Consider the following 26,458-nt stretch of genomic DNA (forward strand, 5'->3'; position numbering starts at 1 on the left):
AAGTCCATGCTGGGCCTTTCCCACTGCTCCTTCTTCATCCCCAACTCTCCAAACCCCTTCTGGGAGCCTACACTCAAACTCAGCAGCAGGCAGTGGAAAGAGCCTGCAGAGCTCTCCAACGAGACATCAAAACCCATCAGAAGGACTCATGGTCTGGGAATGTCAGCAGGAAAACACTGGAGGCAAGCAGACATCAAGATCACGGGCTCCTCCTCCATCCTGTAGCACACTCAGACATGCAGGGTCTGCCTGGCCTGGCCTCATCCCGTGGTCAGCACTGAGGGGCTGCCCTGGAATGGTCTCTGACCCCTCCATTCCCTGGAATGTTCTCTGACCCCTCCATTCCCTGGAATGGTCTTTGACCCCTCCATTCCCTGGGATGGTCTCTCACCCCTCCATTCCCTGGAATGGTCTCTGACCCCTCCATTCCCTGGAATGGTCTCTGACCCCTCCATTCCCTGCCTTCCATCCCTGGAATGTTCTCTGACCCCTCCATTCCCTGGGATGGCCTCTGACCCCTCCATTCCCTGGGATGGTCTCTGACCCCTCCATTCCCTGGGAGGGTCTCTGACCCCTCCATTCCCTGGGATGGTCTCTGACCCCTCCATTCCCTGGAATAGTCTGACCCTCCATTCCCTGGGATGGTCTCTGACCCCTCCATTCCCTGGAATGGTCTGACCCTCCATCCCTGGAATGGTCTCTGACCCCTCCATTCCCTGGAATGTCTCTGACCCTCCATTCCCTGCCTTCCATCCCTGGAATGTTCTCTGACCCCTCCATTCCCTGTCTCCATCCCTAGAATGTTCTCTGACCTCTCCATTCCCTGGAATGTTCTCTGACCCCTCCATTCCCTGGGATGGTCTCTGACCCCTCCATTCCCTGGAATAGTCTGACCCCTCCATTCCTGGAATGTCTCTGACCTTCCATCCCTGGAATGGTCTCTGACCCCTCCATCCCTGCCTTCCATCCCTGGAATGGTCTCTGACCCCTCCATTCCCTGGAATAGTCTCTGACCCTCCATTCCCTGCCTTCCATCCCTGGAATGTTCTCTGACCCCTCCATTCCCTGCCTTCCATCCCTGAATGTCTCTGACCCTCCATTCCCTGGAATGTTCTCTGACCCCTCCATTCCCTGGAATGGTCTCTGACCCCTCCATTCCCTGGAATGGTCTCTGACCCCTCCATTCCCTGGATGGTCTCTGACCCCTCCATTCCCTGGAATGATCTCTGACCCCTCCATTCTTCTGCTCCAGGTGGAGTGAGGGTCACTTCTTGTGTTTGGACAACGTTCTCAGGCACAGGGTGGGATTTTGGGGTGTCAGTGCAGGGCCAGGAGTTGGATTTGATGATTTTGGGGTCCCTTCCAATCTGGATATTCCACAATTCCGTGATTCCCTGAATGACAGGGAGTAGAAGACGTGGGAGGAAGCAGGAACACCTTGTCCTCCTCTGCATCACCACCCACACAACAACTCAACATTCCAGCAACGTTCTCCCCATGCCCAACGTGTCCCTGTGACCTCCTGAGCTGTGCCTGCAGCCCTGAGCCCTCCAGGAGGGACAGGAGGGCACAGGGGATGCTGTGGTGGCAGGAGTGGAGGGTGACAAATCCTTGGGATTCTGTTGCCTGAAGGACATTGTAGTTGAGATGGTTACAACACAAAGCAACACTCCATTTTCAGGAGGCTTCAAACCTGGTTTAATATAGCATCAATGCTTTTTACACATTCATACAAAATGCATAGGTTTTACTGATTGGTCAGGGAAGATAAAAAAATTGCTCTTTGGAACAGGCAGTTTCAGGTTTCTCTTATTTCTCCTTTTTTCTTTCTTGGTTTCTGTGTCAAGGACCTTGGAAGGAAATCCTTTCAAGGGTAAATGTAGATCCTCTTCTCAAACTTCTCTCTGGCTCACAGAAGTCTCTGTAAAACCTCTCCCACAGGACATGTGCCGTGGAAGGCATCTCAAGAAACGTTTTCCACTGAGTGATGGAGCACATGGACCAGGGAGGTTATTATGGGGTGTCCATCCTTGGATACACTAAGAAGCCATTGGCATCTAAAGCAACTCCCTCAAGGCTGTCCCACCTGAGCAAGGGTTGGGCCAGGTGACCTCTGGAAGTGGATTCCAACCCCAAAACCCTGTGATTTTGTGACTTCCCCATGGAGCAGCTTTAGCTGGGGACCCCAAAACGGAAGGAACTCCAGGAGACTCCAGTTCCAATGCAGAGTGAACTTTATTGAGTGTGAAGACAGAAAGAAAGCAGGGGTGGGCAAGCAGGCCTGGCCAGCAGTGGGACACAGGTCTGGCTGGCCGGGGCACGGGGCCAGCGGGAGCAGCAGGACCATGGGGCTGGGCTGGGGCTGAGCCCCTGGGCCAGCAGAGCAGGGCACGGCAGGGCCCGGGGAGGCGCAGAGGAAAGCAGGACAAGCAGAAGCCTCAGGTGGCCACGTTTGCCTCCCTCCATGGCAGGAGGGCTGCAGGAGGCCCGAGGCCTCTGGAAACGCTGGCCAGCAGCTCCAGGGGACACTTGGCCTGGGGAGGCACTCGCTGGACGTGCGGCCCGGCTCTAGCAGGGCAGGCACCTGCGGCCGCAGTAGCGGCCACCGAGGCCGGAGAGCCCCGAGAGCCCAAAGCCCCCCGAGTTGATGGGGACCCCGGACTCGCTGAGGATGCTGCCCACGGCGGCGGAGGTGGAGGATCCCACGGCGGTGTTCTGGGGGAAGGAGCTGAGGATGGGCCCGGGCAGGGTGACCACCACGGGCGAGGGCTGGATGACCACGCGGGAGTCCTGGCACTGCCGCACACAGGGCTCGTTGCAGCTGTTGGCCAGCGGGGTGGGGCCGCAGGGCCGGCACAGGTCGTAGCAGGACATGGCTGGGGCTGGAGGAGAACCTGCAGAGAGGGCAGGGAAAGCACCCACGGGCTGTGAGGCACACACGGAGATGCTGCTTGCAGGAGAAAGAGCAGAGTCTGGGCAGAAGGGACAGCCAGGAGATAGAAAGGACAAGGAATTGCAGTCCCCAAGAGGGCCCTAAAAACAGAGACAAGATCTTCTCCCACCCCCCTCCAGTGTGGCACAGAGAGTGGAGACCATCACCAACTGTCCCAACAAAACAACACTGAGGCAAAGCCCCAGTGGGAGGCAGAAGAGACAGAGGAAAAGAAATGGAAACAGAGGAAAGCACTCACCTGTGTCACCAAGGAGGAGGAGGCAGAAGTGGATGAGGGATCCTGCACTTGCTCTGCCTTTTATACTGTCCCACACAGCCCCGGGCCCAGGGACAGTCTTTGCACAGGGAATGTGTTTACCAAGCTCATCTCGCATGCAAAACATCCCAATTACAAAAATTAGTGTTTTTATTTTTGCCCTGCAACGCAGCCTTTTCATTTCCCTGTGCAGGACGTGCCCAGTCAGCCTCCCAGGCTCCTTTCAAGTGCCAGGATTAGAGGCCAAAATATTTCCAGGGAAAATGATTTGTCAGCAGGGCTGGGTGATGCAGCCAGGGCTGGGAAGTGTCCCACTGACCACCCTGGCCCTCTAGGGCAGGACTTTCAAGTGCAGAGGCAGCCCCATGTCCCCTGCTGGACATTGGCACCACGGGGCTGGACTGGGGCTGGTCCCTCATCTGAAGGGATTCCTGGGATTGGAAAAACTCTCCCAGAACATCGAGTCCCACCTGGGACCCATCCCCTCTTTGTCACACAGCCCAGAGCACCAAGTGCCATCTCCAGTTTCCCCTTGGACACCTCCAGGGATGGTGACTCCAAACGCCCCTGGGCCACCCCTGCCAAGGCCAGAGCAGCAGTGCCCAGCCTGGAGAGGGACAGAGGTGAGGGACAGAGCTGACCCTTGCAGGAGAATGGCCAGGCTGGAACCTCAGGGCCCTGAGAAACCCTGCCCCATCATCAGGAAACACTTTAAAGTCCTGCCCTGGAGGGCCAGGGCTGGAATTATTTGGGATATCGGACAGTCCTCAGCAGGACCTGCATCACCCAGCCCTGCTGACGTGGCACTGCCCCCAGACACGTTTTGGTCTCTAATCCTGGCACTTGAAAGGAGCCTGGGAGGCTGACTGGGCATGTCCTGCACAGGGAAATGAAAAAGCAGCATTGCAGTGTCCCCATTTCTCTAATGGGGATGTTTTGCATAAAATATGAGCTTGGTAAACACGTTCCGTGTGCTGTGGGCCCGGGGCTGTGTGGGACAGTATAAAAGGCAGAGCAAGTGAGGATCCCTCATCCAGCTTTCCTGCCTTCTCCACCTCCTCGGTGACACAGGTGAGCTGCAAGGGCCTCTGCCTCCCTCTTCTCCTTCTCTTTGTCTCTTCTGCCTTGGCCCTCAATGGAATCTTTGCCTCTCCATGGTGCTCTCTGAGAGTCTTTCTCCTCCATCCTGCTCTCACCAGGTTTTTGTGGTTGTTTTTTGCTGGGGAGAGGTGGGAGATGCTGGGATTTCTTTGCAGGGAACACTTTGGGCTCAGGGCTGTTGGGTTCCTCCCTAGCTCCCTCTCCAGGCTGTCCTTTCTGTCTAGGCTGTGTTTCGTCCTGCCCAGCAGCATCTCCCTGTGTGCCTCACAGCCCGTGGGTGCTTTCCCTGCCCTCTCTGCAGGTTCTCCTCCAGCCCCAGCCATGTCCTGCTACGACCTGTGCCGGCCCTGCGGCCCCACCCCGCTGGCCAACAGCTGCAACGAGCCCTGTGTGCGGCAGTGCCAGGACTCCCGCGTGGTCATCCAGCCCTCGCCCGTGGTGGTCACCCTGCCCGGGCCCATCCTCAGCTCCTTCCCCCAGAACACCGCCGTGGGATCCTCCACCTCCGCCGCCGTGGGCAGCATCCTCAGCGAGGAGGGAGTGCCCATCAACTCGGGGGGCTTTGGGCTCTCGGGGCTCTCCGGCCTCGGTGGCCGCTACTGCGGCCGCAGGTGCCTGCCCTGCTAGAGCCGGGCCGCACGTCCAGCGAGTGCCTCCCCAGGCCAAGTGTCCCCTGGAGCTGCTGGCCAGCGTTTCCAGAGGCCTTGGGGCTCCCTGCAGCCCTCCTGCCAAGGAGGGAAGGAGGGAGGTGCTGTCTGGTCTCGTGGCCAGCCTGTTTCAGCCTGTTTTCAACTCTTTTGAAGAGTTTCCTTGTCTCTGATTTTGCATTTCACGGTGGTTTCATGCTGTGATTGCCAGCAGTCAGTGGAGGGCTTTTATTGAGGAATTAATGAAAGGTGGAGTCTTGCTTTCTGTCTCTCAGTCGGAATGGTTTCTTTTCCCTTCATAAATATATATTTTCCCTTTGTTTTTGCTGAATGCTACTTGACTGTTAATCATTAAACTGATGTTGCATCTGATTTTGAGTTCCATTGTGGTTTTTCTCTCCTTTTTACCTCCCCTTGGGGCAGAATTATGTGAAAATCTATGCAAGGATTTCACAGAGGAAAATGTGTATCCAAAAGTCACCACAACTCATCTGATAAAAATAATTCCATTGTTTTTTTACACTCTTGAGAAGCACTGAACAGGTTCTCAAATATATTTCTCTTTCTGGGATGTTTTCCCCCAATTTGTTTATCCCACCTCTGTATTTAAAAGTACAATTGTGGTGTTTAAGCTTGACAGATTTTAGATCTTGTCCCCTATCTGACATCTTTGAAACTCTTGAGAATCTGAATGAACATTAATATGGCAGGAGGAACACTTGCCATTGTGGCAACCAAAACAGATCCAATAAAAATAAAGCCATGAAATAAAATTAATTTGAAGATTAAATCATCCTGGAGCTGAGTCATAAATATTTGAGGAGCTCGAGGGAGGGTTCCTGACATCCAAGTGTGGAGCCAGTCCAAATGTCCACAGAACAGGCAAGAGAGGTGGGGTTTTCTATTCAAACATTTTATGCTTTGTTTAAAGTTTATTAAAAACTATTTACTTGCAAATTTACAAATTTGGGAGGAGAAGAGTTCAGTAAAAATGTGGGACAGAATCCTAAAATATCCTCATTGGAAGAAATCCTCAAGAGTCATCCAGTCCAGCTCCTGGTCCTGCACAGTCACCTCAAAATGCCAAAACATCCCTGGGAGCGCTGCCCAAACGCTCCAGGAGCAGCCCTGGGGCTGTTCCTGTTCCCTGGGGAGCCTGGGCAGTGCCCAGCACCCTCGGGGGAAAGAATTTTCCAGAAGAATCCAGCCCAAACCTCCCTGGCACTGCTCCAGCCATTCCCTGGTCACGGGGAGCAGAGGAACTTTGCTGGGGCCCCTTTCCGCCTGCGGCTCGAGGCAGCAACGCCAAAAAAATGAAAGCTGGGGAATGAAAATGTCCCAGACTGAGAGGAGCCTGGGCTGGAAAAGAGCTTTCCATGGGCAAATTTTCCAAACAAATGATTGGAGGGGCTGGTGGGATGAGTTGTTCCCTGGGACCCGCGAGGAGCCCAAGGGCGGCGGCGTTCCACGCGGCAGATCCGCCGCAGTCGCGTTTATGATCAGATTATTTTTTCTAGTTTTTTTTAAACATAAAAACAAATCCTCGTGGTCAACTTAAGTGACACCCCAGGTACAGAACTTGCTGATAAAAATGTCACATGTAAGGTTTCTGTGCTATCACGATTTTATTATGGTGTCAAATTGAGGCAGCACCCATGAAAAAGTATGGGGCTTAAAATTCAATTTAAATCTGTTTTTATTGAAACATATGTTAGTGATCTGAAAATGCATTCTGTATCTACCACCAACAGACCATTTAATCTATTTAATATATTATTTAATCTATTATTTAATCTATTATTTAATCTATTATTTAATCGATTATTTAATCTATTATTTAATTGATTATTTAATCTATTTGATCTCTTTAATCTATTTTATCTCTTAATACCGCAATGCAAATGGACACGGTGCACGAGGGGTGGAGAAGGGGAATTTGGGAGAGTGCAGAGTCTGTGTAAGGGGAAATAAACCCTAAAAATTCCCCTTGCTGGCCTAAAGGGGAAAAAAAGGAAAAAAAGCCATGTTCCAGAACATTCCCAGCCCAGCACGGCAGGGGGGTTGTGCAGGATGTTGAAGTTTTTATTAAATGGAGATGCTCGGTTTAATTTCAAGCAGAATTTTGTACCTTGAAGGGTCTGATCCATCACCTGCAATGACTGAAATCACTGGAGAGAGAATTTCTGAAGAATGTGAACGTGGTTTGGAAGCCGTGTCCCCCTTGGATGCTCAGGTGGAAAAATGGCTGTGATAACTCTCTAGATATTTTTGACTTTATGAGGTTTTTGAAGCATCTTTTTGGGGTTTTTTTTGCATTAATTAGTTCCCACACATATTTTTGCAAGTGGAACCTTTTCCTGATAAAGGAATTGCCCTGCTTTTGTTTCCCAGTCAAGGTTCGGGCTGGCATTGCGTGAGAAGCATCATCCACTCATTAAAAAATTCTTTCATCTTCCCAATTTATGGTTACTTTTAATTTCTGGTACTTTTAGACTGACTTTAATAATGTCAACGTGAAATTACTTCAAGCACAGTCTAATAAAGACAATTTTTTTTCCAGCTCCTCAGCAATTTGTTCACTTGTGGCCGCCTTGGGATCCAAGATCAAATCCACGAGGAGCCAAAACTCTTTGTGTGCCATTCCCAGTCTGACCCACTTAGAAACAATTGTCAATTAAAATGTTCACATCTCCAAAAAAAAAACTCTGAGGACCTTTCCAAGCTTGGAGAAGCTTTGGGGTGACCTCATTGTGGCCTTCCAGGACCTGAAGGAGCCAATAAGAAATATGAGGAGCGAATTTCCAAAGGGCCAGGAGTGACAGGACAAGGGGGGAAAGGGATAAAACTGAAAGAGGAGAAATTTAGTTGGGTTTGGGAAGGAATTCTTCCCTGTGGGGGTGGTGAGCCCCTGGCACAGGTGGTTCCATGGATTCCCCACCTCTGGAAGTGTCCCAGGACAGGTTGGACGAGGCTTGGAGCAACCTGGGATCATGGGAGTTGTCCCTGCGCATGGATTAGCACAGGATGAGCTCTGAGTTCCCTTCCCACCCAAACCATTCCATGATCCCATCATTCTGACTGGTTTTTTTTTTTGTGATCTGAGGTGGAACACGAGGGGTTTCGAGGTCCCCTTTTGTGAAAAAACTGATAAATGAGGATTAAATGCCCCTTTGTTCTTCCAGCTGAGCCTCAAACTGCGTTACCCAGATTGAATGCCATAAAACCACCTGAATTCAATGTGATAAAGTGGCAATTTGTCTCTGAATTCCACAATTCCCTGCCTGGGTTCTGTGGGATTTCAGGGCTGGATGTGCTCTTGAGGCAGGGCCTTGCCCAAACCCAGAACTGAGATTGTTCCGACGCCCGGCTGGAGGCAGAGCCTGGCGAGCATCGCTGGAGACAGGAATTTATTAAGGATTTACACTCATACCCTTAATAAAAGAACACCCTGGAATGATGAATTATGTATTGTAGACATTCTCAGTATTTTTCTTTATGACTAAAGTCAAACATACGCCGGAGTCTGGATTTTGTTGTGACTGAGAGGTGGCCCTGGAATAAATTTGGTCCCTAATTCCCGAGATGAGAGAAACCTGCGGGACGGAATCTGTCTGTCAGAAGATAAGGAGGAAATAAAAACAAAGTAAATAAGCAGTGAGGAAAAGAACATTTAATCAGGTGGAACATTTGACATTCAGGACATACTCGTTGGGAATTAATTCCAGGTACAAAGGCTGTCTGTGGTCCCCAGGCCATCAGGGCTGAGCTATAAAAACCAACTCAGCCCAACTCCTTCCTACCACTTCTCTTTCCTCTTTTGTGAGCAAGGTTAGTTCAAATCCACTTCTCTGTCTCTGTTTGCTGAGTTCTTGCCTTTTAATAATCTGTTTTTTTCCTCACAGTGTTTTGCTGCTTGCTGGATTTTTTTTTTGGGGGGGGGAGACTTTTAGTATTTAAAAATTTGGGGTTTGCTGTTGGACTCATGGAATTTCTGGAGTCCTGACTTGGCTATAGAGATCCTTGAACTGGTGATTGAAATTTATTCAAATGCGAGATTTCAGACATGTTAAATGACATAGAAAATATTAGAACTAATAAAGATTAACAAAATACATGGGTGGACTACCTCTGCAAGGGGTTGGAACTCTGGGTTCTTAAAGGTCCTTTTAAACTCCAACTCTTTATTAAAATAGGAAATCTGGGAGCTCAGTTATATTTCAGCAGCATTTTATATCTTGGAGGGTCTTTTCCATCCTGGAATGTCAGCTGGGTCGCCAAGTGTGGAAATTTCATTCCAGAGTGCAAAGACATTTCCTGGAATGTTGGGAAGTGGGATCAGGGATTGTGGGGTGGAAGGGAAAGAAGGGGAAAAACCAGAGCAGAGCTGAGCACCCAGAAATCAGAGAATTTTGGTTTTATTGCTGTGGCGCAGATAGAAACCATGGAATTCCTGCTTTTCCTCACATGCATGGATGAGTTGCCTGGGAAAAATTCCAAAGACCTCTTCTTCAAGGCTGCTTAATGAGGTTGAAATTTGTCATTGAAATTTGTACCTCTTTGTAGGCAAAGCTGGAGCCTTGAAACGAATCCTCCCTTTCATTTTTCCAGCTGCCCGTGGACCTCTCTCCACAGGTACATTTGTGGTTGGGTTTCACTCCTAATTGCTGCTCCCCCAACGCTCTGGGTGGGCAGAGCTGGGTCTCTCCAGACGTGCAATCAAAATCCTACAATTAAATTAAAGACACAGGTTTGTTTCTTTTGTTCTGCTGCCGGTTCTTGTCCGGATCAGTGACAGCCCAGAGGACATTTCAGCCTCTGTCTCTCTTTATTTAAGAGTTTGGTTTCCTCCTCAGCTCCTGGCTCAGTTCCTAAAAGGCTCCTTGGAAAGTCGCTGTCCCGATAACTGAGCTGAGTAAATGAACTGAGCTGAGTAAATGCAGGTGTGACACAGCTCCTGCCTTGCCCTCAGGTGTGCTCCTGTATTCCAGACCTCATCCCGAGCCATGTCCTGCTACGATCGATGTCCTCCCACGTCCTGCGGCCCCACCCCGCTGGCCAACAGCTGCAACGAGCCCTGCGTGCGGCAGTGCCAGGACTCCACCGTGGTCATCCAGCCGTCCCCCGTGGTGGTCACCCTGCCCGGACCCATCCTCAGCTCCTTCCCCCAGAACACCACCGTGGGATCCTCGGCGTCTGCGGCCATCGGGAGCGCTCTGAGCGCCGAGGGTGTTCCCATCAACTCGGGCAGCTCCTTGGGCTTTGGGGGCTTTGGGGGCTTTGGCTACCCCGGGCTGGGCAGTGGCTACAGCCGGCCCTACCGGCGCTACAACGCCTCCCGCAGCGGCTTCTACGGGCCCTGCTAAGGAGGGAGGAGAAGACCAGGAATGCTGAATCCCAACCCGTCCCTGGAGCAGGACTGAGCTCACGGTGCCCAAAGCAGGGTCAGATCCCCACAGCTCCACCTGAACGGAGTCCATCAGGCCCTGAAATGAGGCCACTGCTCCTGTTTTACTCCTGGGTGTTTCTGGTCCTGTTTGTAGCTCTGTTTCTCGGTGTATTTGGTACTACCCGGTGTAAAGTTTTCAGTTTAGGAAGTAGGTGGGACGTGGTTCTCAGGGTGTGCTGGAAGAAGAGTTCTGCCTTGGGAGCACGTCCCCCTGAGCTGAGCCTTTCTCCCCACACCTACCCTCGGTGCTTTGCAGGGTTTTAATCCTCTCATGGGGATTAATAAAATGATGCTTTTATCATAATCTCCTCAGTCTTCTGCTGGTTTTTTCCCTTCCCTCCTGTTCTTATTTGAAACCTTCTCAGTTTCATTTTTTAAGGTGAAATTTATCACTGAGTAGATCATCAATAGTCTGGGGGCATTGGGAATGTTGGGAATGTGGGGAATGTTCAGCCTGGAGTGTGGAGAACTCCTAGCACCTCCAGGATCTGATTTAGATTTACAACAGCCACCGAAGGCACTAAACCAGTCCATTTTGAGGGAAAAAAAGGGAAGAAATTCTCTTGTTAGGACGGTTTGGGGCATTCCAATAAACTAGTTATACAAACAATGTCTGCAGCAGGTTGTGCTGTCCCCAGGAGTTAAACTGCTCATGGTTTATGTTCCATCCTGGCACATGAATCCCTCAAATCTTCTTTCATCTCAGGGACCCGGCGTTCATTTCAACCCTTTGTTCCATCACACCCAGGGCTCCGGAGCCAACACAACGCTACAAATTTCCATTCACTCAGTAATTTGTCAACTCTTTGGTGCCTCACCTGTCCCGGGAGCTCCAAAGGCGTTAATTGAGTGTGGGGAGTGCCAAACTCCACGAGCCGGGGTTGGTGTGTCCTGGTTCCCCATCCAAGGGCTCCCAACCTCTTGGATGAACTCCGGGGGTTAATTAGGGAGCTGGAATCCCTGCCAGGTTGTTAATGAGGCCGTTCCCAAAACGGGATCTCCCCTCCAAGAGCAGAAGTTTCTGTGCCCGGAGGGGAGGATGGGGAGGAAGAAGCGTTCCTGGGTTATCTCAGTTTTATTGATGAAAAGGAAGCGAATTTTCCTTGGGAGGATCTCTACTAGAAGGAATGGATCTTGTAACATACTGGAAAATATTATGGGCTGTTGGGTTGTGGAGAGTTTGAGGAGAAGGAGGAGAAAGACTCTCCTTTTCTCCTTTCGTAGAAAAACCTTTTTGTAGAACAGACTCTAAAAAAGAAGAGAATCTTCATGTGGAGAAAATTGGAGGAGTTAAAAGATTTTAAGGAGATGAAGATTTGGCTTAAGTTTTTTTTTTTTTAATATAAATGATAGAAAAGTTTAATAAAATAATTAAAGTTTTTGAAGGTGTTTACCTCGAATTAGGTGAAGTCCTTTGAGTTCTCTTGACTCATGGACTTCGATTGAAGTTTTTACCTGGGGGATGCGAGATCTCCGCTCAACCTCGGGGAGCCAAAACTTTGCATATTTGAGCCATTAGCGAGAAGTGTTGGCAACTTTGAAGTCCTTTATTCCTCTGAAGTCTGAGCCCAGTCTTTGTACTTCAACTTTTAGGACTAAAGTCTCTCCATTTGGAGTTAATTCCTATCTTTTGCTGAGTGCTCCCCATCCCGGTTTTTTGCATCCTTTCCATGCAGGAATTTCCAGCAGGGACAAATCGAGCTGTGATAAATGGGATGAAGAGTTGGGTGCAGCTTCTCCTGACACCCGACAGCCTCTAACCTCCAAAATTTGAATTAATCTCCAACATCCAACTTCACTTTTAATTTGTTGTGAAAATTGCTGCACATCCTGGCAACTTCCCGGGATTTCGGGCGGGGATGGGGGTGACTCGGGCATGGAAATTATATTAAAATTTATATTTGGGTAAAGAAATGCAGGATTGTGGGTGTTTGGATTGGCTGTGGCTTGGAGAGGGACTTTGGGCAAGGGCAGGGAGTGCCAGGACAAGAGGGGATGGGTCCAGAAAGACAGAAAAGGGGTTTAGATGGAAAAGAAACTCTTTGTGCATGGGGTTTATCGCGATTAATCCTGGCAAATCCCGGCTCCCAGGGCATGGATCAGAATCCCAAATTCACCAGCCTGGGTGGCACCAAACGTTGCTCTGTGAGGAAGGTGGAGCTGGCACCCAGGGCAGCGCTAATTGCACTCATCCAATTTGAAACGTAATTAAACTCTGCATTTGAAAGCTCGTGAAAAACAGGTCTGAAAAACAAACAAAACCCTCCCATTCCGGGTGTGTTGTTTTGCAGAGGTTCTGGTGAGTAAATAATTTCTCCCCTGGAGTGTGAATTAATTTCTGGAGCTGTTTTCTGCTGTTCCCAGCAGAATTCCAGCTGGGAATTCCACACTACCCCAATTCCCTGCAGGAATTCTCCGCAGATCCCTCCAGGAGGGAGTGACATTAATTTTTTGGATAAAACCAGAGATCAAAACAGAAATTGTGTAAGTTTATTAGCCCAGAGTAAGATGCCAAAGCAAACCCCAAACCTGAGTGATTTTAAAGTTGTTCGTGACAGGATCTGAATAAAATTAACAAGGAAATGAGCTCCAGTTGGGTGTGAAAATGGAGGATTTCACATCTCCCTGTGCCTTCAGGGGGGTTCTTCAAGCAGGGGTGAGGTCCCAGTCTCTGCCCACCCCAAAAACCATCTCAGATCACACATCCACAGCTTCATCTGCCTGGGCCAGGCAGCAAATTCCAGCCAGGAATGGGGGGGTGGCTGCAAAACCCCAAATTCCAGGCAGACGTGGCCAGAGGGGCTGAATTAAACACCTCAAACCACAGGAACACCTTTGGGTTCAAACAATTCCCAATCCAGGGGGAGCTGGACAGGCTGGAGAGGTGGGACTGGGCCAAGCCCAGGGGCAAAGTCCCAAACCCAGGTCAGGGCAACCCCAAGAATCCAGGGAGGGGATTCTGCCCCTCTGCTCTTCTCTGGGGAGATTCCACCAGGAATTCTGTCCAGCTCTGGAATCGTGTCCAGCTCTAGAATCATGTCCAGTTCTGGAATCATGGCTGATTCTGGAATTGTGTCCAGTTCTAGAAACGTGCCCATCTCTGGAATCATGTCCAGATCCAGAATCGTGTCCAATTCTGGAACTGTGTCCAGCTCTAGAATCGTGTCCAGCTCTGGGATGGTGTCCAGCTCTAGAATTGTGTCCAGCTCTAGAATTGTTTCCAGTTCTGGAATCGTGTCCAATGCTGGAACTGTGTCCAGATCCGGAATCGTGTCCAATTCTGGAACTGTGTCCAGCTCTAGAATCGTGTCCAATTCTGGAACTGTGTCCAGCTCTAGAATCGTGTCCAATTCTGGAACTGTGTCCAGTTCTGGAATCGTGTCCAATTCTGGAACTGTGTCCAGCTCTAGAATCGTGTCCAATTCTGGAACTGTGTCCAGCTCTAGAATCGTGTCCAATGCTGGAACTGTGTCCAGTTCTGGAATCATGTCCAGCTCTGGGATGGTGTCCAGCTCTAGAATTGTGTCCAGCTCTGGAATTGTTTCCAGTTCTGGAACTGGCCTGGATTATGGTGGGAACCTCAAATGGCTCCATAAAGTCCTCACCAGCTCAGTCTGGAATTACTGAGAGAAAAGCAAAACTCAGCACAGGAGGGAACTCAGGAGCTGCAAGAATTTTATAGAGGCTGCAAGCCTTTGAGGAACTAATTCTTCATAACGAGCTAATTAATTACAATTCAAAATGAATTGCAGATGCCACTCTTGCCAGGGAAATTCCCTCTGCTTCTCCGTGGATTTTGGGGTCACCTCTGTGCCCGGAGACTTTACCCAGGGATGACTGTGAGCAACCTCCCAGTTCCATTTTGATTAAAGATCTCTTTTTTCAGACGTTCAGTCACTCACAGGTGTCTCAGGAGGATGTTCTCACATTATGCAAAAAAGTCTTAATTATAATCTGAATATTTAGGTCTGTCCTTGATGACAAAAATCTGTGAGCTCTTAATTTGCTCACTTTAATTCATCTCAAAATCAGGCCATTAAGTCATTCTGAGAGTACAATAAAATAAAGGCTTTAGTTGGAACAATATTTATTGTAATTGCTGACAAGGAAGTCTCCAACAGATTTGAAATGTTGCCAGATCTGTTTTTAAATTCACAGCTGAAATTGAAACATGCTTTGTGTTTTCCAAGCAAATCTCGGATGAAGGAGGAATAAAAATAATGAAGAAAATTTTTTAAAATATGAAAAAAACTGTAGATGGTGTTATGCAAGTTAATTCCTCAACTAACTCCTGGAAATATTAGGAGCAATAGGAAATACTTTTTAAAATAGCTGCTAATTCCTTAAAATATGGGAAATAGTGAGGAATGCACAGCTAAAAACAGCCAAGGAATTTTTTTTTAAGAATCCTCCTGAAATACAAGATGGCTCGAGCCGAGCCTTGAACTTTTCCTTTTTGATTTAAAATCAAGCAGCTGTAATTCCTGCAGATGGAAACAATGGCATCAATGTCACAGCCCAATTACTGCCCTGCACCCCCAAATCTTCGTAACATCTTATTAAATAAAATACACGAATTCAGATCTAGGTCAGGGATCTGAAATGTGCCCAGGATGGGACATTTGCATGGTGGCACTCCAATAAAGCTGCTGATAAACTTTGAAGTCCTCAGGAAGCTCTGCCCAAGCTAAACGAGTTTCTGTTCCCAGGGGATCCCCACAGAGACAGCCCTAATTTAAATGTGATTTGCATGTCTCGGATGTGCCAGCAGAGCGAGAACCTCGGGGTTAATCCCTGCATCCAGGGCTGCTCATGGATTTGGAGATGGAAAAGAGTTTGGGGATCACCAATCCCAGCCTATGACTGATCCCTTAATGTCCCCTCGTTCCTGGGACACCTCCAGGGATGGGGACTCCGAACCTCCCTGGGCAGCCTCTTCCATGGAAAAATTCCTTTCTCCTTTTCCAAAGAGCCTCTTCACCCCCGAGGTGTCCAAGGAGTGAGCGGACCTTGGGTGGGTGACCAGGCTGGGTTTGGGAACACCTTGGACTTGATGGTCCTGGAGGTCTTCTCCAACCTCAGGGAACCTGTGGAAAGCAGCTGGAAACACTCATGGCGAATTCCCCCAGGATTTACCTTGCAGAAGAGGGCGCTGCATTATGCAAATGAGGCCTAATCTCCTTTAATGACACCCAGCAGATCCCAAAGGGGTTTGAAGGCTGAATAAATCCCGCTGAATTAATCCCTGCAGTGTTCCCAGGAATGAACCCGGCCCGGAATATTTTAAGATGAAAGCACCCTGTGGTCAGATAGACAAACCACAAGATAAGGAAGTGAAGCAGTAAAAAACACAAATACTGAGGCAAAAAACCCTGTAATCAGTCGTGGCCCATAAATCACTTCTTGCACAAAGAGTGGCCCAAGTCGTTGGGCAACTCAAAACTCGGTATAAAAACCTGAGCGACTCCAGGCTCTCCCAGCCACTTCTCTTCCCTCCTTTGCCTTCAAGAGTAAGGTGAGTTTGAACCTATTTATTCTCTTTCTACAGACAACTTTTGCCTTGATTTTGTAGCTTTTCCCTCACTCCTGTTGCCGCAGTTTCTTCTCAGAGGGAGGAAGGGATTTTATACCAGAGAGGGAGTTTTGCGTTGGTGGCAAGTTATAAAAATCATTAATTAGCCAAATAGCTAAATGGGTTATTTATTAAAGGGGTTATTTATTCAGTTTTGGGATCCAAGGCAGTTTTAAGGTTCTGCAGCTGCACTTTAATATCAGCAGTGAATTCTCAGGCCTGTTCAGTCACTTGACTGCATCCCACCACAGCCCAAGCAGAGAATTCACCTAAGGCCAGAACACAAACCACACTAAAAATCCAATTTTCCTCTCAATTCCCAACCTGGAATGGACCCTTGGAAAGCTGCTGATAAATGTGGGTGTAACTCAGCTCCTGTATTCCAGAATTCGCTCCGGCCACAGCCATGTCCTGCTACGACCTCTGTGCCCCCACGTCCTGCGGCCCCACCCCGCTGGCCAACAGCTGCAACGAGCCCTGCGTGCGGCAGTGCCAGGACTCCACCGTGGTCATCCAGCCGTCCCCCGTGGTGGTCACCCTGCCCGGGCCCATCCTCAGCTCCTTCCCCCAGAACACCACCGTGGGATCCTCGGCGTCCGCGGCCGTCGGGAGCGCTCTGAGCGCCGGGGGAGTCCCCATCAACTCGGGCAGCTCCTTGGGCTTTGGGGGCTTTGGGGGCTTTGGCTACCCCGGGCTGGGCAGTGGCTACAGCCGGCCCTACCGGCGCTACAACGCCTCCCGCAGCGGCTTCTACGGGCCCTGCTAAGGAGGGAGGAGAAGACCAGGAATGCTGAATCCCAACCCGTCCCTGGAGCAGGACTGAGCTCACGGCCACGGTTTTTGGATGCCACATGAGATGCCCCCAGCCTGGAGTTAAAGGAGCTGTGGGAGTTTGGCATCTCCCCAAACCAGGCCTTTGCTTGTCTTTTGTTGTGCTTTACTTCGTATTTCTGATCAAATGTCTTGTCCTGCTTTTTTTGTTGTGTTTTGGGTTTTTTTTGTATTTCATAATAGGCAAAATATTAATTGTTGGCAATTGTTGTGCATGGCTGGATTAGTGCAGGTCGTTCATCGATGAAGAAGGAAGATTTCCACTCGCTGAGTGTGTCTGAGTGGGTTCTGTCCTTACTGAACCATGGAAATGTATTCCTGACTTTTTCGTTGCTTCCTCCCCTTCCTCAACCCATTAAATTCATGCTGCATCACCCTCCGAGTCTGCCTGGCCTTCTTTGCTCTCCCAGCCCCTTTTCCAGTGCCTTTGGAAGTCCCCACTTCCAGAAAACATCACAGAGATAATTTCAAAGGAGAACGAGTCAGATTCTGGTGGTGGAAAACTTTTAAAACCAATCCTGAGACCTCTTATTAAAGGCAAAAGGGACCCTGAAATGGGTGACCCCTGCTGGGACATAACCAGGGAATTTTTCAAGATGTGATACTTGGGGAAAAGCCTTTTAAAAGAAGGGAGCTCAGCTGAGATTCCTCAGGGAAATGTGGAGGGAGAGAAGCATCAGTTGGGGCATCCTTTTTTGGGGCACAGCATCTCCTGGCAGCTGAGCTCAGCCCCTGGTGAGTCTGGGAGGGGAGGCACAGAAGGATGGGGAGTGTTTCTCCCTTTGGAATGTGCTGGGTTGGGAAGCAAGTCTGGGACAAAGGGATTAAAGGACTAAGATTCAAAGAATTTTTAGTTCCAACCCTCTCTTAGGGTGTTTTAAGAAGAGCTGAGCTTTATCAGGTGTGGCTTTGCTCCTCCTGGATTGGGATGAAGGTGAGGTTTAGACACCCTAAAGGAAGAAGGTTTGGAAAACTTCCCCTGAGGGCTCCAGATGACTCAACCTCCTGTCAGCCAGTCAAACTCCTGATATCTCTGAAAAGTCTCGCTTGGAGTCTTTGTCTGCCTGTCCAGAATGAGGCTGAACTGTAATTAAAGATGTTGATGAAGTTCTGCCGACTGCAGTAATTAGTGGAATGAAATTAAAGGAGGTAAATGAAAGAATTAATAATTTTAAGGAGGAGGGGTTTTTTTAATAAACACCAGAAGACAGTGGAAAGCTGGCAGTTTGATGTTCTATTACAGGAGGAGCTTGGTCTGAATTAAATGTTTAATTTAATATTTTTTGCCATCTCAACTGAAGCTATTCCCTGATCAAAGGTGATGAATTCCAGAAAGTCCAATGGCTCCAAAGGGCTGTGACTGAGGCACTGCTGAGAAGGTGCCTTGGACAGGTTCAGGTGGATATTTCTCATAACAAAATTAATTTCCTTACCCTTGCAACTCCCTTCTCATTAACTGAACCAAATCCCTTCCCAGATTGCAAAAAAACTCCTCTCAAAGTTGGGGTGTTTCCTCCAAACATTCAAAAATCACATTAGAACAAAAGACGACCCTCAAGCACCAGTTCCCCCTTTCATTCCTGTCCCAAACGGCCTTTTTGGGTTAAAACTTGGTGTGGCAACAAGTAAAGACAATTCTGAGAAAAAAAAGGGAAATCTGGGTGGGTTTGCAGTCGTTTAGAAAGTGATTTATTCACTGCTGCAGAAAACGAGTGGGAATATGGTGTTAGAATATTTTCCACAGGGAAGGACTTCTCCTGAACACCTGCAACAACTTGGTCCCAAAAAACCCAAAAACACCACCAGGTGTTTTTGCAGAAATATTTGTTGTCAGCAAAAATCCCTTTCAAAGGTTTTTTGAATTTCCAAATTCTGCAAAGCTGAGGCCAGAGCTGCAGCATCTCCTGGGTTTACGGGGAGAAGGGAAGAGGCAGGAAGGCAATCCAGAGTTTTTATGGCTTTCTGGGGCTTCCTGGAGGATCCCAGACATTCCTGCACCTTTTATTATCCAGTCCCCACAGGAGCTGTGGGTTTGCTTTGCATTTGGCCGGGTTCCCAGCAGGGAAATTGGTTTGTTTACTGTTTATGTTCCTGACGGTTTATCCTGGCCGCGGATGAAACCCACGACCCGCGAGGCCGCTTTCATCTCCCTGCTTTGCATCCATTAAATATTCCCGACTCCATCGCGCCAACTCCACCTCCCAAAGTGGCGATGAGTCAAAATCCCATTTGTTTAGGACTTCTGGCATTTTGGGCACACACCTGGGAGCAGCCCCTGGTGTGGCAGCGGGTTTTAATTGGAGTCCTGAGTGTGCAATTCCAGCCGTGATAAGTGCCCAGGAGATTTCAGATGGCTGCTCCTTGTAATCTTCCCATGAGCAACATCCCAAAAGCTCTCGGGTCCCAGGAGGAGAAGATGGAGCCAGCCAGACCAGCTGGACTTAGGATCACCTTCAGAAGTGGAATTTGGGCTCTTTTTATCGTCTCTGCAGCTTTGGATGAGTTGGCTTTCAAAGCATGAGCTGGTCTGGGAATCGATAGATAATTATTGTTATTAAGGAAAGTCAGGGAATCATGGAATGGTTTGGGTGGGCCTAAAGATCATCGAAACCATGGGCAGGGACACCTTCCACTATCCCAGTGTGCTCCAAGCCCTGTCCAACCCAGCCTTGGACACTTCCAGGGATGGGGCAGCCACAGCTTCTCTGGACAACCGATTTTTTTGACATTTCTGTGCGTGCAGCGAGAACTTCGGGAAGGTCTGGTCAGTCTTGAGGGACAGGAGAGTTTGCATCCATCGTGTCATCATTTTGGGTTTCTATCCATCGTGTCATCATTTTGGGTCATCCCAAACTGGGGACATCCAGCGACGCACGGCTGGAATTGAGTGGATGCAAATTCTGATTTGTATTTCAAGGACAAGGTGAAAGGATTGGAGCTGGTGGGGAAGTTGTTGGAATCCATCAGGAATCTTGGCCACCCCTTTGAACCCCTGGTCATGTTCAAAGAGTCCTTCCCTGCCCGTTTCCTGATCGTCCCCCATTTGCATGTCTGAGTGGTCGAGGGAAATGTTTGGGGAACTTTGAAGACTTCTGCTCTTCAGAAGTCTCCAACCAGCGTTTATTTCCCAGGAGATGTTGGGGAAGATACTCCCAGTTCGGGGCTGATTTGCCTGTCTCTGCCTCGGAGATGAAACACCACGAGAGGTTGGAATGCTCGGCCCTGCCCTCCAGTCTGCTCCGGCATTGTCTGCGATTACTTTTTAATCTGGAAATTGCCTTTGAAAAGGAACTGGAATTGCTGCACGCCGAGGTGATCTTTGAGACGTGCAAAGTGAAAGCCAGAATTGGCTTTCAAAGAAGGAAAAAAGGAACAGGAACATTACAAACATCTCTAAATAACTGCTATTCATTTGGGGAACAATTTTGCATAATAGTGGGAAGCCCAGCAGGGGAAAGCAATAATTTAGTGGCAGATGTAAAAGGCTTTGGCGTCTTTGATGACCCCAAAGATGAGCTTGGGCAAGGCTTTGAGCAGCCCCAAATTCCCAGGCATCCTCCAGCTGACCTCAGTCGCTGTCCTGGTTTAATGTAGGGAGAAAACCCAACCTGGAGACTCCTGAGATGAAGGACTTGGACACTCAGTTCCCAAATTGTGTCTCAGATTCCATCATGGGAGCGTGGTGGTTTAACAATAAAGGAATAAATCAAGTGCTGATCCTCTTTCATGCTCTCTGCTGAGTCAAGAAAATAAAATCTGTTCCCTCAAATAATCCATTTCCCAGTACCTTTGCGAGTGGGGGAGTTCAGCTCTAAATGCTTTCTAATGATTTTATTTCCTTTATTTTTGTCTCTCTCCTTCTGCTTGAGAGGAATTTGGTGAAACACTGAGGCAGAAATAGGAATTTCTGCCCTTCTCAGAGCCAGGTGTGTGTGCCAAAAACTTGTGCCCTCCATGCAGGGGGAAAGGGATTTCACAGCGAAGGTCGCTGCACCTTTCCCGATGGTTTCATTCATCCGTGTCATGGTTCCTTAGGATGCAAAACAATTTCCTGGGTGACCCAGATGAATCAGCCTCTGATCAGGAATTACCCGGGCTCCTAAGATTTGAGGATAAAAGAAACCTCTCCGGAGGAATGCATACATTACAGGGAGGAAAGGAAATCCAGGCAAGAAACACAAACGGAGAGGGAAAGTAAACCCCCAGCCAGGGGTATTTTGCATATGAGGAATCGTTAGCAATTGGCTGCTAATGAGCTACAAGCACAATTTGTGTCCCAGGTCCTCGGGCTCTCTGGGCCAGGGTATAAAACCAGCACGGTCGGAGGAGCTACAACCACTCCTTCTTTCTTCTCCTTGGAGAAAAGGGTAAGTCTCGATCTGCTTCCCACTTTCTTTGGATTGTTGCTGTCTTTGTGTTTAATTTTTCTGCTCTTCGCGTGTAGCAGCCCGAGGTTTGCACTCTTTAAAATTGCTGGGGAAACCTCGAAGCAGTTTTTTCTCCAGGGAGGGACTTCTGTGAAGGGTGGAGGTCGTTCCTGTGCTGATCCCGGATTTTTTCATTGGTGTCACCCAAATCTTTGTGTTCCAAGAAGTCCCAAGCTCTGCCTGAGCTCTGCTCAGCAGCTGGGAGCAGATGTGGGGAATCTGTGCAGAGCTTTTGGCTCTCGGGATGGAATCACAAAATGTTCGGAGTTGGAAGGGATCTCTGGAGATCTTCCAGGGCAGGTGACACAGGAATGCCTCCAAGTGGGTTTGGGATTCTGAAGAGGGAGATTCCTGGGCACGAGGGTCTGAATGTCCCCAGAGGGAGATTCCCTGAGCTGCCTTGCTCACAGAATCACAGAATTTCTAGGTTGGAAGGGACCTTTAAGACCATCGAGTCCAACCCATGTTCTAACAGCTCAACTAGGTCATGGCACTAAGTGCCACATCCAGTCTTTTTTTGAACACATCCAGGGATGGTGCTCAGACCCAAGACCTCAAGGTGAAATTTCTGCTCCTCATTTTTACCTGCTGAGGAGTTTTTTTATTTTCCCTCTGTTTTGGGGCACAGCTTTTCTTTGCTTTCCCCACTGCCTGCTCCCTCACCTCCTCGCTTATTTCAGGGCTGCGGGAGGAGTGTGGTGGGGAAGGAGCGCTCAGAGCCGCTCAGAAGGAGGTGGAGCTGCCCTTTGTGGTGTGGAGAGCCCTGAGCATCACTGAAATCCCCTTTCAACACGAGACCAACCCTTCCTTTCATTCCCCACGCGCTCCTTGCGCTCTCCATCACCACAACAGCTTAATTACGTGACTAATTACACCTCGCTCCTTGCATTCCAGACCTCCTTGCCTTCCAGACTCTCACCCCACAGCCATGTCCTGCTACGACCTCTGTGCCCCCACGTCCTGCGGCCCCACCCCGCTGGCCAACAGCTGCAACGAGCCCTGTGTGCGGCAGTGCCAGGACTCCACCTACGTGATCCAGCCCTCTCCTGTGGTGGTCACCCTGCCCGGACCCATCCTCAGCTCCTTCCCCCAGAACACCGCCGTGGGATCCTCAGCCTCCGCCGCCGTCGGGGATGCTCTGAGTGCCGGGGGCGTCCCCATCAACTCTGGCAGCTCCTCGGGGCTGGGCAGTTTGGGGTACTCGGGTTTGGGGGGGCTCTATGGGAGGTCCTACCGGCGCTCCAACCGCTGCGGGCCCTGAGGGAGCCTCGGGAAGGGATGAGCAGGAGATGGAGAGCGCGATGGGATGCAGGAAAGCGCGATGAGATGCAGGACTGAGCCCGTGCCCACTGGCTTGCTGACCCCCGCAGCTTTGCCCTGAGCTCCCGGCGCTGCAGGAGCTCGGCTTTCCCCATTTGATGCCTTTCTGAGCAGTCAGGGAGGTGAAAAATGTCACTCGATTGTCGCTGGGTGTCCAGCTGTAAAGCACTGCCTGGAAATCGGTGATGAATTTTAATCTGTATTCAACCCTTCTGCTTTCTTTTGCTGTATTTTTTATTTTAATTCCACTTCTTGCTCATTAAATAGATGGCGCATCACAATTTGTGGTTTGGAATGTTCTTTCTCTCTCTTTCTCTTTGGAACCTTCTCTGGCAGAAATTTGCCTGTGCATAAATTGTGAGTACCGAGCAGAGCTGCATTTAAGTTACTTGCTAATCACTGAGGAGTTAGATAAATATAAACAATGAGTAATATCCTTTTTTTTTTTTTTTTTGGGGAATATTTTCCCTTTTTCCTCATTTCTGGAAGAACAATATGAAATAATCACTCCTGGTTAGCAACAAATGGGGGGAAATGGTGGGAAAGCTAAAGCAGCTTTAGGGACAAAACTTTATTTAATTTATTCCAACATCCCACCTAAACCTCCTCTCCATAAATTCGAACCCATTCCCCCATGCCCTGGCCCTCCAGGCATTTGGAAATATTTTTTTTTTGTCGGCTCCTTCAGACGCTGGAAGGTGAAATCAGGTCACTCCGAAGCTTCTCTTCCTCAGGCTGAACAAACCCAAGCAGAACTTTCAAAACTTAACGACAGAATGAAAACTTAGGTCTCGTCCTTCCCTTGTCGTCCTGCTAGCTTAGAAACGCTGCAATTATGTCTTAATTGTTTGCTAAACGATGTGGTGATTGAGGGGCCTGGGGTGTCACCAGGAATCCTCAGAGCAAGGACAATTACTCAGAACCTCGGGGAAGTTAATGACGGGCAAATTGCTAAACAAACATTCCTCAACATGGTGTTAAGTACCCCAATTAAACTCCCATTCCACATTTTAAACACCTGGAGCAGGGCAGATCCTGCGATAAGGAACCCTCAGCACGCTGGGGAGTTCTGCTCCGGGAGGAAAAAATAAAGGACCAATGAAAACCAGAGAGACTTTTGTGCAACACCAACAGGGGTTTAATGTCAGAGAGAATAGCAACAGCCGAAGGCAGGGAATCCAGGCGATCCCAGGGGCAGCAGGGAATGCAGAACTCGGGCTCTGGGAGCAGGGACCAGCTCAGGACCAGGACAAGCCAGGGATGGAGGGGTCCGGGCACAGAGAGGGGATGGAGGGCTCAGGGAACGCCGAGGGATGGAGGGCTCAGGGCACAGAGAGGGGATGGAGGGCTCAGGGCACACCCAGCGTTGCTGGGCACACTCAGCTGCCACTGCCAGTGACTCCTGCCCGGTGTCCCCATGGCCTGGGCCAGGCTCCAGGGCTGGCACTGCCTCTGGAGGCTGGCACTGCCAGGGGGGGCTTTAGAAAAACCCACAGCTCCCACGGCGGGACCTGCTCCATCTCTGGGAGCCAGGCAGGGAATAGCCCAGGCCCCGTGAGGAGAAGCCAGAGCTGTAGGACCTCCCACAATTGCCAAAGGAGCCCCCATAGCCCCCCAGGGAGCCCCCATAGCCCCCAAAGGAGCCCCCATAGCCCCCAAAGGAGCCCCCATAGCCAGTGTCACCTCCATAGCCCAGGGAATGGCCGTAGCCAAGGGAGCCCCCATAGCCCTGGGAGCCCCCATAGCCCCCACAGCTTCCCAGGCCAAGGGAGCCCCCATAGCCCTGGGAGCCCCCATATCCAAGGGAGCCCCCATAGCCTGAGAAACCCCCATAGCCCTGGGAGCCCCCATAGCTCCCATAGCCCCCATAACCTCCAGACCCAAAGGAGCCCCTATAACCACGGGAGCCACCCAACCCAAAGGAACCCCCATAGCCCTGTGAACCTCCATAAGGTCCCCACCCAAAGGAGCCCCCATAGCCAGAGGAGCCCAAATAGCCCCCAGAACCCCCAGATCCTCCCAGCCCAAAGGAGCCCCCGTAGCCCTGCGAGCTGCGGGAACTGAAGGAACGCCCCGGCAAGGCTGGGCCCGACGATCCCACAACGCTCTCTTGGGGGCAGGTGCTGAGCACGGGGCCTGGGATGGTCACCACCACCGGCGGGGGCAGGATCAGGGCTCTGGAGTCGGGGCACTGCTGCACACACGGCTCGTTGGTGCTCTCGGCGATGGGCTGGGGGCAGCTGACGCCGCAGGACTGGCTGGAGTAGGACATCCTTCTGTGCTGGGAGGCTGCAGGGCACAGCAGAAAGGACTTTGAAGCTAAACTGACTGAGAAGAATCGAAATTAAAAACTGTGTGTGAAATATCTGAGGGAAACACATAAATTCAAAGGTGATATCAAAGAAGTCCCATTATTGTATCATCTCCACCTTTAGCCTTCCTCTCACCATGATCATCCTTGTAAGAGGATAAATTAAACAAACTTATAGCACAAAGATTCAGTCCAAGGTGTATGACCAGTGAAAAAGAAGCCAAGAGGAAGAGGAAAAAAGGCTGATTGACTTTCTGCAGGAATTCAGATTTTATGGGGATGAGTGACACCACTCACCTGGTTCGCTGCAGGGATGGGAACAGGAGCAGTGGATGAAGGGCTGTGGGTGATCTGAGCTTTTATATCCTCCTCAAAGCCACCCTCTGAGCCTCCCATCCTGGTTTATTACAAAACCAACGCCGCCAGTGGGTGCTTCCATTCTGTCACCTCAGCAATGTCCCTCCCAAACTCGCGTGGCTATGACACAACTGCTGATGGCAATCAGCTCCCTCTGAGGGCCATCTGAGGGGATTTGGGGACGTGGGGCTGAAGGGTGGTCATGGGGTCATCGCTTAAAGCCAGTCCTGCTTGAGTCCAACTTTAATGTCCTGTTAAATCGGGACATTTGAATGGCCACCATCACCATGGTGTGGAGCTCTTTGTGGTGCCACCTTCACCAGGTGAAGGTCGCCCAGCTGGACCTAAAATCGTGGCTTTGAGAGGACATGAATTCTCCTCATAGCTGAGTAGGGACCTGTAAAAGTTGTCCCCAAAGAGGCAGAAATTGGTACAGCCTGAAGAAGCCTCGGCCTTAAGCTAATTCCAAATATTTCATGATTTCATTTGAAATCTCAACTTCCAGAAGTTCAGTTTGAAATAAATTAAAAATCTTAATTTTCTTTCCCGCCCCACATGAAGTACTGAGCACTACAGAAAAAAGGGAGAATTTAATAAAGCAATAATAAAATAAAAATATATTTAATTAGGATGAGTCTGGGACGTCCTGCAGTTATTTAATTTCTTTCCGCTTACAATCGTTTTATAATTTTATGGCATTGCAAAAGAGAGGTAATAAATTCCCTCTAAATTGTAAAATAGCTCTGTTTGTGAAGTGTCATCAGGATTTGCTGATAATAATGAGAGGTACTGGAGGATAATGACTTTAAGCTGCCTCACAAATACTCATTAATAGTCAGTGCTTGCAATTTCTGTTATTATCCTATTAAATGGAGCTGGGAGTTATGAGGATTTATTCTGAGTTAGGAGCTCCCTTGTTATGAAACAGCATCACTTGAAAATATCAATCAATGTCACTCCTCTTGATTCCTTAATCAGCACTTGATTAATAATGTCAGTGCTGGCAATGATTTAATTTTCATTCATGAGCTCAAATTCTTTATTTTATTAACTATTAACATGTTTGGAATGACTGTGACAAGTGCATCATCTGCCACATCCAGTGAAGCTTCTTCTTAATTTATGAGGCAGCATTTCACTGAAATATCTTAAATTTTAGGGGAGAAATTAAAGCCTGACTGCAAATTATCTGAATTTCCAGGCTTAACTATCAGTGTTCTGCACAAAAGGGGTCTCA

General features: G+C 49.4%; 7 protein-coding genes across 13 annotated transcripts in view; 5 read left to right on the plus strand and 2 right to left on the minus strand.

The window, feature by feature from the left end:
- LOC127060650 (scale keratin-like) overlaps positions 1-26,458 on the plus strand; it is a 68,075-nt gene that overhangs the window by 19,327 nt on the left and 22,290 nt on the right.
- Positions 2,217-3,286, minus strand: LOC108963507 (feather keratin 1-like). Its single transcript, XM_050984640.1, has 2 exons — positions 3,192-3,286; positions 2,217-2,894 (listed from the first exon to the last, which is right to left on the minus strand). Exon 2 carries the CDS (start codon positions 2,872-2,874, stop codon positions 2,569-2,571), a length of 306 nt encoding a protein of 101 aa, XP_050840597.1. The 5' UTR covers positions 2,875-2,894; positions 3,192-3,286; the 3' UTR covers positions 2,217-2,568.
- On the plus strand, positions 4,138-5,084 carry LOC103823937 (feather keratin 1). Its single transcript, XM_050984641.1, has 2 exons — positions 4,138-4,280; positions 4,612-5,084. The coding sequence occupies exon 2, from the start codon at positions 4,632-4,634 to the stop codon at positions 4,935-4,937; it is 306 nt and encodes a 101-aa protein (XP_050840598.1). The 5' UTR covers positions 4,138-4,280; positions 4,612-4,631; the 3' UTR covers positions 4,938-5,084.
- On the plus strand, positions 8,696-10,707 carry LOC108963506 (feather keratin 4-like). Of its 4 annotated transcripts, XM_050984635.1 has the most exons (3): positions 8,741-8,785; positions 9,521-9,589; positions 9,946-10,707. In XM_050984635.1, the coding sequence occupies exon 3, from the start codon at positions 9,961-9,963 to the stop codon at positions 10,318-10,320; it is 360 nt and encodes a 119-aa protein (XP_050840592.1). In that variant the 5' UTR covers positions 8,741-8,785; positions 9,521-9,589; positions 9,946-9,960; the 3' UTR covers positions 10,321-10,707. The 4 variants fall into 4 exon arrangements, with proteins under 4 accessions (XP_050840591.1, XP_050840593.1, XP_050840592.1 ...); XM_050984634.1 differs by lacking the exon at positions 9,521-9,589 and having other exon boundaries at positions 8,696-8,785; XM_050984636.1 differs by lacking the exon at positions 9,521-9,589 and having other exon boundaries at positions 8,710-8,785; positions 9,927-10,707.
- On the plus strand, positions 15,760-17,182 carry LOC103823990 (feather keratin 4). The gene is made up of 2 exons (XM_009099190.4): positions 15,760-15,918; positions 16,362-17,182. Exon 2 carries the CDS (start codon positions 16,382-16,384, stop codon positions 16,739-16,741), a length of 360 nt encoding a protein of 119 aa, XP_009097438.4. The 5' UTR covers positions 15,760-15,918; positions 16,362-16,381; the 3' UTR covers positions 16,742-17,182.
- Positions 21,034-22,834, plus strand: LOC103823991 (feather beta keratin-like). Its single transcript, XM_009099192.4, has 2 exons — positions 21,034-21,173; positions 22,128-22,834. Exons 1-2 carry the CDS (start codon positions 21,058-21,060, stop codon positions 22,492-22,494), a joined length of 483 nt encoding a protein of 160 aa, XP_009097440.2. The 5' UTR covers positions 21,034-21,057; the 3' UTR covers positions 22,495-22,834.
- On the minus strand, positions 23,666-25,246 carry LOC108963471 (scale keratin-like). Of its 4 annotated transcripts, none has more exons than XM_030232171.2 (2): positions 25,162-25,246; positions 23,666-24,842 (listed from the first exon to the last, which is right to left on the minus strand). In XM_030232171.2, exon 2 carries the CDS (start codon positions 24,823-24,825, stop codon positions 24,034-24,036), a length of 792 nt encoding a protein of 263 aa, XP_030088031.2. In that variant the 5' UTR covers positions 24,826-24,842; positions 25,162-25,246; the 3' UTR covers positions 23,666-24,033. The 4 variants fall into 4 exon arrangements, with proteins under 4 accessions (XP_030088031.2, XP_050840520.1, XP_050840522.1 ...); XM_050984563.1 differs by having other exon boundaries at positions 23,666-24,877; positions 25,162-25,240; XM_050984565.1 differs by having other exon boundaries at positions 23,666-24,881; positions 25,162-25,216.

This window comes from Serinus canaria, chromosome 25 (assembly GCF_022539315.1).
Source record: "Serinus canaria isolate serCan28SL12 chromosome 25, serCan2020, whole genome shotgun sequence".
Classification (NCBI taxonomy): Eukaryota; Metazoa; Chordata; class Aves; order Passeriformes; family Fringillidae; genus Serinus; species Serinus canaria.